General features: G+C 41.3%; 1 protein-coding gene across 1 annotated transcript in view; it reads left to right on the top strand.

The window, feature by feature from the left end:
• The first annotated feature begins 129 nt into the window (after positions 1 to 129).
• Positions 130 to 11,486, top strand: part of col28a1b (collagen, type XXVIII, alpha 1b) — a 22,628-nt gene continuing 11,271 nt past the window's right edge. The window contains exons 1-15 of the mRNA XM_083990056.1: positions 130 to 434; positions 1,035 to 1,177; positions 2,659 to 3,230; positions 4,808 to 4,828; positions 4,926 to 4,985; positions 5,098 to 5,151; positions 5,234 to 5,278; positions 5,394 to 5,420; positions 5,522 to 5,566; positions 5,646 to 5,690; positions 6,687 to 6,740; positions 8,981 to 9,049; positions 9,251 to 9,319; positions 9,612 to 9,680; positions 11,362 to 11,430. Of these exons, the coding sequence (XP_083846182.1) occupies positions 1,036 to 1,177; positions 2,659 to 3,230; positions 4,808 to 4,828; positions 4,926 to 4,985; positions 5,098 to 5,151; positions 5,234 to 5,278; positions 5,394 to 5,420; positions 5,522 to 5,566; positions 5,646 to 5,690; positions 6,687 to 6,740; positions 8,981 to 9,049; positions 9,251 to 9,319; positions 9,612 to 9,680; positions 11,362 to 11,430 (1,341 nt within the window). The 5' untranslated portion in view covers positions 130 to 434; position 1,035. The remainder of the gene's footprint in view (positions 435 to 1,034; positions 1,178 to 2,658; positions 3,231 to 4,807; positions 4,829 to 4,925; positions 4,986 to 5,097; positions 5,152 to 5,233; positions 5,279 to 5,393; positions 5,421 to 5,521; positions 5,567 to 5,645; positions 5,691 to 6,686; positions 6,741 to 8,980; positions 9,050 to 9,250; positions 9,320 to 9,611; positions 9,681 to 11,361; positions 11,431 to 11,486) is intronic.

Consider the following 11,486-nt stretch of genomic DNA (forward strand, 5'->3'; position numbering starts at 1 on the left):
GACACAGGTTGTCTGTAGCCTACGTGAGAACATTAGAGCCTAGCTACTGGCAGCTCCCCCTGTAGTGTAAGGTAGTAGTAGGATATTTGAGATGCAATTTTGATATATTTAGAGAGATCCTTTCTGTTGTGCTTTTAATTGTTGCATTGATCTAATATTCAGATTCCCACAGGAAGTTATTGTGTGTGTGAGAGAGCAGGAGAGTCAGGACAGTAAAGTCCTCCGGCCAGTCATCAGGCACTGAACTGGACCAGCGCAGAAATTTTGGAGCGGCCCCAGAGCCTCCGGCTACACTCACAGCGCATCAGCTCATCTGATGGTCCTGACTTTATCTCAGCCCGGTTTAAAGGGACCTGATTCCGCGGCGAAATGCCTCCCAAAGAGCCACGGCTGACTGGACTGGAAGTACTGTCTGAAGCTAAATGAGACTCTAGGTAAAAGATTTCCTACCTTTTTCTTCTTGTATTAACAATTTAGTCTGTGCTTTTTATTTATTGAGCCTATGCGTAATGTTACAGTTTGTATAACTTAAATATGTGTAGTCTACTGCAGTAGGCTTTATGTAGTCTAATCTTTTAGTTTGTTTGTTTGCATTTAGGCTACAGAAACTTATTTTACTGTGCATGAATTCAATTTCATGACGTACTGTTTAAAGTTTGCAGATTTTGAAAGTTTTTTTTAGACTAATTTGTATTTGCACATTGTTCTGGCTTTAGACAGCCTACATTTTTACTCTCTGGCACTCTTGATATCACAGGTGTATATTAAGTTTATCATCACAGGGACATCAAACTCAGGATCGCATCATGAATATTATCTACTATTACTACTATTATTTGAGCAATTTGAAGTTAGTGTTGTAAAAGTGCTCTAGTGCTGTGTTCGGGTGTGGTTAGAATGTGTGATTGTAAAATATATCAAAAATCGAATTAATCATGTGGTAGACTATTGTTTAAATTTCACATTGTATGTGTCTTTGCGTCATTGCCTTTTCTCCTAATGAGCTATGCAACTGCTTTGTTTTTTTGTGCTAGAATGGAAATGTTGCTGAGGGGAAACCTGAGGAGAGGAGTGGGGCTTTGCCTTCTGCTGCTGGCTCTCACACACGAGGCCACAGGCCAGAGACGAAAGACGGGGCGCAGGAACAACTACAGGCTGCATGATGACGGAGGAAATGGTAATCCTGAATATGAGGTATCCACATGTTGTTGGGGAAGGCTATCACTCACTGGTTCCTGTGGGTGTAGGTGACTTCAGGTAGAGCGATCAGACACTCACCACACGGCCGGAACCTTTTCTGCCCCTGTAGTTTCTGTGGTTCTCTTTGGAAAGGGCAACCTGGAAGGTCTTCAGGTTAAGAAAGAGGTCAAACTCAGGCCTGAGAGTCACCAAACTTTATATAGTTTCAACGTTCAAATTACAAAATTTTTGTTTGAGTCTGCATTTCAAGTTTTGACGTGATCCTCGCTCAACCAGTGTTTCACTTGAATGTCTTTTTTACAGATTTTGCATCTGCATGAGCTGTTTGTGCCACTGACATCACCTGTACTTATCTACCTCTTAAATAATAACTTTTTGCCCAATTGATAGTATCATTACCTCCATGTATGTCTGTATTCATAGGAGAACAGGTGCACATCACATTGTGGGTGATGCTGAAACAAAACTAAACCCCAACAGTGAAAAGATCAGGTAGGTCTTCTGACCTTCAGGGCACCTGAGTCTGAAACTATACCAGTCTCTGTTTTCAGAGAGGCTCAATGTCTTGAGAGATGAAATTTGTTATTCACTGTCTCATATGCAGAGTCGTATGCAATGCTGTGATGTGCTGACATTTAGTGTCAGACACCTGTCAGAGCAGTGGTTCTCAAAGTGGGGTCCGGGGACCCCCAGGGGTCCTGAGAGGGTTCAAGGGGGTCCCCAACCTTTTCTCAAAATTTTACCACAGTTTTTTCCCCCAGAAATATTACTTCTTTTTTCCGGAGAGACAGATTTCTTGAAAATTTTTTCAAAAGTTCATGCCACTGGCAGTAATCTGAATCTACATTCACTAAAAAAAGTAGGCTAACGTTATTCAGTCTCAAAACAAATATTTCTGTATTTCTGGTGTTTGTTTCAAAATTTTGTCCAATGGGGGGTCAGTGGTCTAATTTGTGTCAGTTTAGGAGTCCTTGATGTAAAAAAAAAAAGCATTGATAACCAATGGTGTAAAGAAGTTAAGACTCCCACATGTGGGATTTGAAAATGTTTGGCTGTGGCGACCCCTACTGGTACATGTAAATAAGGCACTGTGCATACTAGCCAATTAATTGTGTTTTTATTATCAATTAGCCTACTGATACACATCCATAGTCCAATGTAACATTATTACAAAGCTGAAAAATAGTTGTTTAAGTTAAGTTGTTATTTTTGAAAAAATATATTAATCAGCAAATCAACCAATGGGCTAAGTTTGTCAGTGCTGCTACTGGTTGCTAGCTTTACAAATATTGACTGTTGACCAGAATTATTCATTCAAAGGCACCAGTACCCTTGTTTAAAGTAGAGTGGCAAAAAATAATGAAAATAACTTTGCATTCGCAGCCTTCCACCAAATACTTGATAGTTTTGTAAATCTCAAAGTCCGCCCGAAGTTTTGATGGTTCGTTTCTCCCACAGTTTCGGGCATGATGTGTTCGCTGGAGGTGGCCTTCATCTTGGACAGCTCAGAGAGCGCCAAAATATTCCTGTTTGAGAAGCAGAAGGCCTTCGTACTGAGCTTCAGCACGCGGCTGGCCACGCTGCAGGTAGCTGGCTGGACACTTAAGGTGCGAATGGCCGCGCTTCAGTACAGCAGCTCCGTGTCGATAGAACACAGATTCTCAGCCTGGAAAGACCTGGACTCATTCCACGGCGAAGTCAGCACCATGAACTACATCGGCCACGGCACCTACACCACCTACGCCATCACCAACGCCTCGCAGCTGCTGGTGCAGGAGACGATGCCAGACAGCGTCAGGGTGGTGGTGCTGATGACGGACGGGGTGGACCATCCCCGCAACCCCGACGTAATTGCAGCCGCGGCGGAGGCCAAAGGTCACGGCATTAAGTTCTTTGCTGTAGGTTTATCGGACATCGCCCAGCAGAGTCAGAACAGTGCCAAGCTCCGGGCCATCGCCAGCACCCCGGCCCAGCAGTATGTCCAAAGTCTTCTGGATCCCCAACTGGAGGACAAGCTGCTCAAAGAGATGGTGAGTGGAGCTAAGATGGCGGCAACATAACATTATGAAGCCTTTATGTGAAGAATTTGAAACGTTATAACTGTTGTTATTATCAAAAAAAACTCTGAGACATTGAGTTTCATGGAGGAATTGTAAGTGTTTACCAATACCTTATGCAAAATTTCAAATACTGTAGTCACATAAAAATATACACATAGGGGCTTTAATATTTCATACTGTACCTTAACCTTGCAGTAACATTGCTTGTTGCATTGCTCTGGGTTTGTTGGACACTTGGTTGGTTTTTGCCTAACGGAGTTCGCGACTATCAGATTAGAAGTTTCAGGCGCTATCAAGACAGATTTCAAACTTTTTTATTTTGTTTAACCGTGTGAGTCTAACTGAATTGTCCGTACAGAGTTAGATCAACAGGTTGTCTATATAAGTCACCGCATACAGCAGCAACAAGGTGTTGGGTTCAGGCCTAGACCCTGGTCGCTTCTCTGTGGGTTCTGAGTTTCTTGTGTTTCCTCCGGAGGTCTTTGTTCGTGACCAAACCTCTGAGTTCAGAGCTATACGTGGATGTTAAAGAACTGTGATTTCTAAACAGTCAGGATTTATCTAAGGTTTTGAAATGGGCCTTTCTTGCTTTGACTGCCACATGTCCCTGATTGCACTTGTTGGCATTTTGGGGTGTATACTGATCACGGGTTATAGAGTTTGTCTCGCTCAACAATGCAATCTCCCATTGAGCTGATGTAAGATGATAATTGACCTATAAATGGAGTCAGGGTTTTTGATATTTTTATATATAAAAGCCCTAATGTTTCTAAATGCTGTCTGACTTACATCTGGTAGACCTGTCCATGGGGACCAAAGATAAATCTGACAAGTTTTCCTATTGTTACTTTTTTTCTTTTCTTGTGAAATATTGCATCATTTCAGCTCTTCTGGCATCTAAAACCAAACAAACATTTAGAATTGCTTATGACTCATTCCTTCTAGCAGGCTGCAACCACCAAGGGGCCACAGGTGGACATAGCTTCATGCATCTACAGGGTTTCCCAGTCTAAAAGGTTGGGAACGGCTGTCGGCTGGAGGACATTCATTCTCAGTCTTTACTCACAGATAATTGTCACCGTGACACCGTTGAACCCGTGCGTGCTTATGCACCGTGCACCCAGCGGCCTATCACAGTGACAGCAACATGCAGCTCCTCTTCCAGACTGTTTATGTCCTCCATCTCCACCCCTCCTCCTCCCGTTTCGGCACTTTCTGTCCTCACGGCGGGTTCAGACCTCAGTCACAGTGTTGTGTCTGCATCAGGGGGGACGGAGGGGTGGGAATGGGGAATGGGGGGTGGTGGGGGGGGCTTTCCTGCCTGCTTTGCATTTTCCACACTCTCAGAAATGTCAAATATCTGCAGTAGGTCAGGGCCAGTCTGGAAAGCGGGAATGATCTGTTCTGCTGTCCAGAATCATTCACACAAAAAGTCTAATATATTCATGAAAGGGAAGAGAATATCTAACATGTATGAATAAATGAATCTCTCAGTGAATAATAACGGATCTGTAACTAAACATTTATATATGATGTTTTGCTTCTAGGCTGCAGTTGCATTTGAAGGGGTAAGTCTTTCCATGCAATTCAGCTTTTGTCTTAACTCTGCCATATAATTCACAATTGTAAGCATTTGCACTTACCTTTTATGTCTGTGTGTGTTAGTGTCCACAAGCCCAGGTGTGTTTGTGTGAAAGAGGAGCGAGAGGTCCCCCAGGAAGCCCAGTGAGTTTTTAGAATAAGAAGAGAATTATTACGTCTTAGTCACTTTGTGTTTGCATCACAAAACATAGACAGCACGGTCTTGTCTTTAAGACTTCACACTGACTCATTTCAGGGTCGAAAAGGAGACCAAGGCTTCAGAGGGTCACCTGGTCTTAAAGGAGCGAGGGTAGGTCACAGAGAAAAAACACAAGGCCTTCATCAAGTTTTGATTTTATGCAGCTCAATGAGCATGAGTCTCTTTTCACCAGGGGGAGTCAGGGCTAAATGGTCGACCTGGAAACGACGGTCCAGAGGTAAAAAAAAAAAAAAAAAAAAAAAAAAAAACATTCCCCTCTTTGTTATTATATCCTGCACATATATAAAGACATGATAATCCATATTTTAAAAGAATTGTGTTGTCTCCTACAGGGTCGTCCAGGTTACAAGGGCAGCAAGGTGGGTATCTGTTAGCCACCAGTTAGCATTAGCTACAAGCTAACGGTATCATTATAAATTGACAAAAACCAGAGGGGCTGATGTGATGTGTTTTCTTGCAGGGGGAGAGAGGAGACTGTGGCACCCCAGGGGAAAAGGGTGACGCCGTACGGTCATTACCTACTAAGATATTTCAATGACTAGCGCAGACTTTTCCCTCGTAATGAATTAAGCGTTATCTTGCAGGGACCTGAAGGACCTCCAGGCCCACGAGGCTTACAAGGAGAACAGGTAGAGTGACCGTGCATGCTCTTTTTCATCGAGCTGTAACGATTGTAATTGTTTTAAGCACCACAGACAGGCTAGTTATAAGCTAATTTGTATAATATTTCAGTTTTTATGTGCAATCTGCTCATAAAAAGTTAATTTCCTCGAGGCCGGTGCTTCATGAACGAGTTTTAGATGTGATGTTAACGATGCACGGCTCTATAGGGTCGGCAGTGTCAGCTGATTTGTCGCTTCATTGCTTTGATCCAGACTGAAACTTCTCAAACACGATTGGATGTACTAGTCAGTCGTGGTCTCCAGAGGATGACTCCTATAACCACTGTGCCAATCTGCTGACTTTTCACCTCCTGCCACATCAGGGTTTTGGCTGAAATAAAAAAGTTAGAGTTTATTTTCTGTCAACCTGGGCATAAAGTTCACTGGCCGCTGTTCACACTGACACTCAGACGTTACCATACGTCGACATCAGAGAGACCATTCACTCTCAAATATGAAAAATGGAAGTGGAATTTGTCTCTTATTCAGCCCTGCACTAATGGAATGTGAATATTGGATTATCGGTAATCCTGATACTAATGTGACTATCCAAAGCAGTGAATCCAGGCTTGCAGGATATTATTCTTTTGCAGGAACAGACTTTGTGTAGTGGGATTAGTGCAGGGACCTGGCCGCCCAGCACAACTCTTCCTCCTCTGTGCCATTGGCACAGTGTCAGTATAACCTTGTTATTTTGTGAGCTTGGCCTGAGAATCGAAGGACATGAAAGCCGTGAATGTTTATGTTAATCCTGTTGTATTTTTCATTCAGTTATGATGGGTTGGTTTTGACCAGCAGGTTGCTCACACAACAGTCATTTTTAAAATGTATACCTGTCTGATTCTTTCATGCTGCTGAATTCTGATTTATTTTGTCGCAGAATGAAAAAAGACGATTGAGGGAAACCAACAGATGCTGTAATATTATGGTTATGATTATGATCAAATTAAATTTGTTTTGCAGGGGTCAGTGGGGCCACCAGGAGACATGGGACCTGAGGGCCCAGCAGGACCTAAAGTAAGTTTCTCCAAGGCTTTGAACTTTAAACCCTGTCTTGTCACGTCTGCTCTTTAGTCAGTTTCCAGCACCAGTTGACTGGTTGCAAGCACAAGAAAATGTCTTTATAAAGTCTCTGTGTATCCATTACATAATTCGTAACCATTTAGCTTTAATACATGATAGTGTTTCTGTCAAAAAGACAATGGCCACGCCAAAACTATGCAGATACAGAGCAAAACAAAAGCAGAAGACTTTTATTTTGAAAAATGTAGACACAACATGTCTCCAACAGGCGTGGGGCTTTCCTCTGCTTTTTTTCCCCACTTCCACATATTGAACATGAATTGTGACATGCATTCACTTACGCATGCATCCAAATATGCATGTGTGCTGTAATATTATATTATTCAGGTTGTTTTCATTTGCAGTAGATTTTTTTTTACAAACGTTTCCATCACAGACTTATGCATTAATTTTCACAAAAAAGCAGGAATTTAAGTAAATATTAAAAACTTTCTGGGGCAGATTGAAATGTAAAAATGTCAGCTTGTGGTTTTAGAGGCAGTTCTTTGACTTTTGAAAAAAACAACAACAAAAAAATAATATTTTCATTTTGGGATCTGAAATTCATCTGTCAACACCCACAGGCTGAGCATCAGTTTAGTTATGTAATATGAGTCTTTGGGGTTATGGTGAAATAATGTTCAGCATTATGTTTGTCACAAGTCCAGACATTTTCCCCCACACAACATCTGTATTGTCAGATTTTAATTTTAGGGAAAAAGGCGGAACGACATCCAAAACGACCTTTAGAATTTGTGGCCACGGTTAATTAGATGCTGATGTCTCCATCAGCACAGAGCTTTCCTGCAGCTCTGCAACAAAGACGTCTTTATACAGATGAAATGTAATGTGATTTATATCACATTGAGGAAAAGTCCAGACATTAATCAAGCGAGTGTTTTAAAGAAGGAACAAAGCATGAAATGAAATCTAGATCTCCATTTGGCCTCACAAAGTAGTCCACCAGATATCAATAAAACACGACTGCAAATGGCACAAACATGATTAAATAGAATGTCACAGTGTTTAGTTACATTCATTTGTTCACATTTTAAAAGGTTGGCGTGAATGTAGGATGCTGCATGTTGAACATCTGAGGAAGAAGCATATTTATACTGATGTTACTATAATGATGTGAAGGTGGGACGTGCTGGTCGTTATGTATGTTTGTCTGTTCTTGATTTAGTTGTAAATATGTATGTGTGGTGCGTCAGACATCAACAACAAGAAGTTGTTCGTCCATTTGAGCGTCTCAAAACGCAGTTTTAGCCTTGTTAAAGCCCCAGTATGTAACTTATTTGGCTTTTTATTAGCAAAAATCAAATGTTGCTTTCATAAATACGTATTTCACTGAAGTCGAATCACACCTGCATACAAATGAAAGCTTTCTCGTACCTTAGAATGAGTTGTTACAAGTCGTTACAAATAAGTGGGCGACGCACCGAACCGAGGCGGCCATGTTGCATCGCCATTTTTTACGATGAGTGGCAGCGTGACCGTAGGTAACCACAGAAACTCAGCGGTGCTGTCGGCTCGGGGAGAAAGTTTTCCAGGTAGCGCTTGTAAAACTGTCACCACTGTGTAGTGTGAGGAAGGACGGAGGCACTGGTGTTGCATTCAGGTGCAGTCAGGCAGGCGGCCGTCGGCAAACCAACTGGATGTCATTTTACTCCACGAGAGAAAGACGGTAAAACGTGGGTCAGGTAAACAATACGACATCACCATGACAACATATTGTTTTGCCTTGTGCTGGCGGACCACTTGTTTACATAGACACTTGTTTATCCTGTTACATGCAGCGTCTGTTGTCTGTCTGACGTCTGCCCGATTTCACGTGAATGCAACATCAAGAATACGTTCAGATATGCAACCGCACCGCTAGAGGGGGGTAATTCCTACACATTATACCTTTAAAGTCATATACGTAACACTTGACAGGGAACTTGGTAAAAATGTTCAACTAGACACAAGGATGAACTGATCTTATTGTGATCGTCAAAGGTCAAAGGTCAAGGTTTCACACAAATGGTTAATATTTAGTCTTTAAAACAATGAAAATAAAACAGAGAAAAAAAATATCATGAAGGAAGATGATTACATGAAAATACTGCATTATTTTATATTCAGGTAACTTGTTGATTGTGTTGAACTGCCATCACATGACATGTAGGTCTGAACCTGTTTGTGTGTCACAGGGAGACAGAGGACCCAGTGGTGTTTCTGGACCACCAGGGGACATTGGTATTGGGTTCCCAGGAGCCAAGGTGACTGTAGAACATCTGTTATGTAGTCAAAAGCAAACGGTTGATGGGTATTTTTCTCTTCCTTTTTTTTAATATAATTTCTGAAAGTTTTCCTAAAACACAGCTGCAAATATTAATGGAAGAAAACATAAAGTTAAAGGATAAATATGTTTCTGTTACACATGATTCAAGTTGATGACTGGTGATGTGTGATGCTTACAGGGTGAAAAGGGTATCCAGGGGAGATCAGGTCCCACAGGTCCTGTTGGGATAGGAGAACCAGGACTACCAGTGAGTATTGTATTCAGCTCCATTCTAAGCATAACAGTGAGTCATAACTAGTTTCGATTGGCAGGTGATACTAATAATATATAGATTTCTAGATCTGAAATCCTTGTTACAATAGGATAAGTTAAAAATCAAAAGATCCAAATAGATTTTTTTTTTTCAAAATTTCTGAACTATTTTAAAACCCCTGCTGCCACCTGCAGTACATATATGCAAATGTTCCTACTACAGCTTGTATCAAAACTTTATACCACCATCTACTAAAGCCCTGACATATGTTAATTAAATGTTCCAGGGTCCCCTAGGACCAGCTGGAGCACTAGGCAACCCTGGGCCACGTGGAGAGGGGTTTCCAGGACCGAAGGTGAGTCAAGTCTTTGAACATGTGTTACCAGCATATTCACAACATGTTGTATCACCAGCCGCTGTAGTTTGGATCATATAGCAGTGAAATAATACTTTTTAAAAATGCTTAAAAATGTTCCATATCTTTACTTTCAGTCAAGTTCATTTATAAGGTTGGTTTTTTTTCTAAATCGTCCTATATTGGTTTCCTCTTACGATGTGTGACTTTGTGTAGCAGGCATTCTAAGGACTGGATTGGGCTATAGAGGCTGTGGTGTGTGGCTCTGCTCCATGTTATACACTTGCCACTTCTTTTAAATAAACATTTGTATAAAGAGGGGTTGAAATAGACACAGTAGCAGCCTGGATTTAGACAGTGGATATAACAGAGCTGAGTCCTTGCAGAGCCAAAATGAACAAACACCAAAGAACCATGTGCAAATGCTCGTTCAAAACTGTCAAACGTAATGAACAAGTATATACAATACAGTTTTAAACAGAATTATTGATTAGTTATGTTGAGTGTTTGGCAAGTTACTGAAAATTTGTTATTAGTTCCAGTTAGTATTTATTTATCAAAAAATATGAATTACTTGGGAAAGTAACTTTTGCATTGCCCACCAAGTCAGGTGATCAATGATCATAAACGATGCAATCCTCTATGACTATTCACACATTAAATAATAGTATTGAGCCCATTTAAATGATGATAATTGTAATTGCGTTATTTTATTTATTTATTTATTTTTAAAGATATTTTTATTAGATAGAACTTTGTAGAGACACCGGAAAGTAGGGCAATAAAGATCATCTCGGTTGGTAGTCGAACCAGCGATCCACGCTTCTAGACATATACGCCAACATTGGATGTGCTCGCTACCACTCGGGCACCCCATAATTGTGTTATCTAATTTGAACAATGAATGGGTTTACAATGACACATTACCAAGTAGCATAATGCATTACTCACCACACTGGTAGTATCCACATTGTTGGTTTTTACCTCTGTTCAGATGCACAGTATATTGAGGAATAATAAGATGAAAAAGAAAAAAAAAAACATGAAAAGAGCTGGTTTCACACAAGCAATGTAGGAGGTTCATCTACAGTAATAATCTAATAATGGACAACAAGAAGGAGAGGGAATGATAAAGCGCTGAGCTTAGAAATTACAGAAAGTATCAGAGTTAGGAGCTAAGAACCTGTTACATATGGGATACATGAGTATCGTGAGGTAAATTACATTTTTTGAAAGCTCTCTCAGATCAGACAGGGGGGATAATGAAACACCATCAGCTTCCTCTTCATTCACACTCCTGCTGAGCCTGTGTGTGGCTTCACCTTCAGAGCTGCAGAGAGCCACTGTTTGTTTTCTGCAGGTGTGAAGGCAAGGCAAGGCAAGGCATCTTTATTTATATAGCGCATTTCATACCAAGGCAACTCAATGTGCTTTACATAAAGACAAAACATTTTAAAAGAACAGCATAAAACAGCATAAAAACAAACCGTTCAGTCAGAACTGACTGATTCCTAGAAATAACAACCAGGAAATGTTTCACTGATTGCAACACAGCGTTGTGTAAATACGTGGGAAATCCACACTTTCAGGCCGAACGTGACATTTGAAGTGCGACTGCAAGTCAGGAGGACTGCCCTGAGATCAGTGACGGGTTTCATCACATTCACTATCTTTGTTTCAGGGCGACCGAGGATACGAGGGTCCGAGGGGCAACCGTGGGCCTCCTGGTGTCGGGGTCAAAGGTGACAAGGTAGATACAGTCACCGAGAACTGTATTAGGAACACCGGTCCACCTGCTAATTCACC

This window comes from Trachurus trachurus (assembly GCF_905171665.1).
Source record: "Trachurus trachurus genome assembly, chromosome: 16".
Lineage (NCBI taxonomy): Eukaryota > Metazoa > Chordata > Actinopteri > Carangiformes > Carangidae > Trachurus > Trachurus trachurus.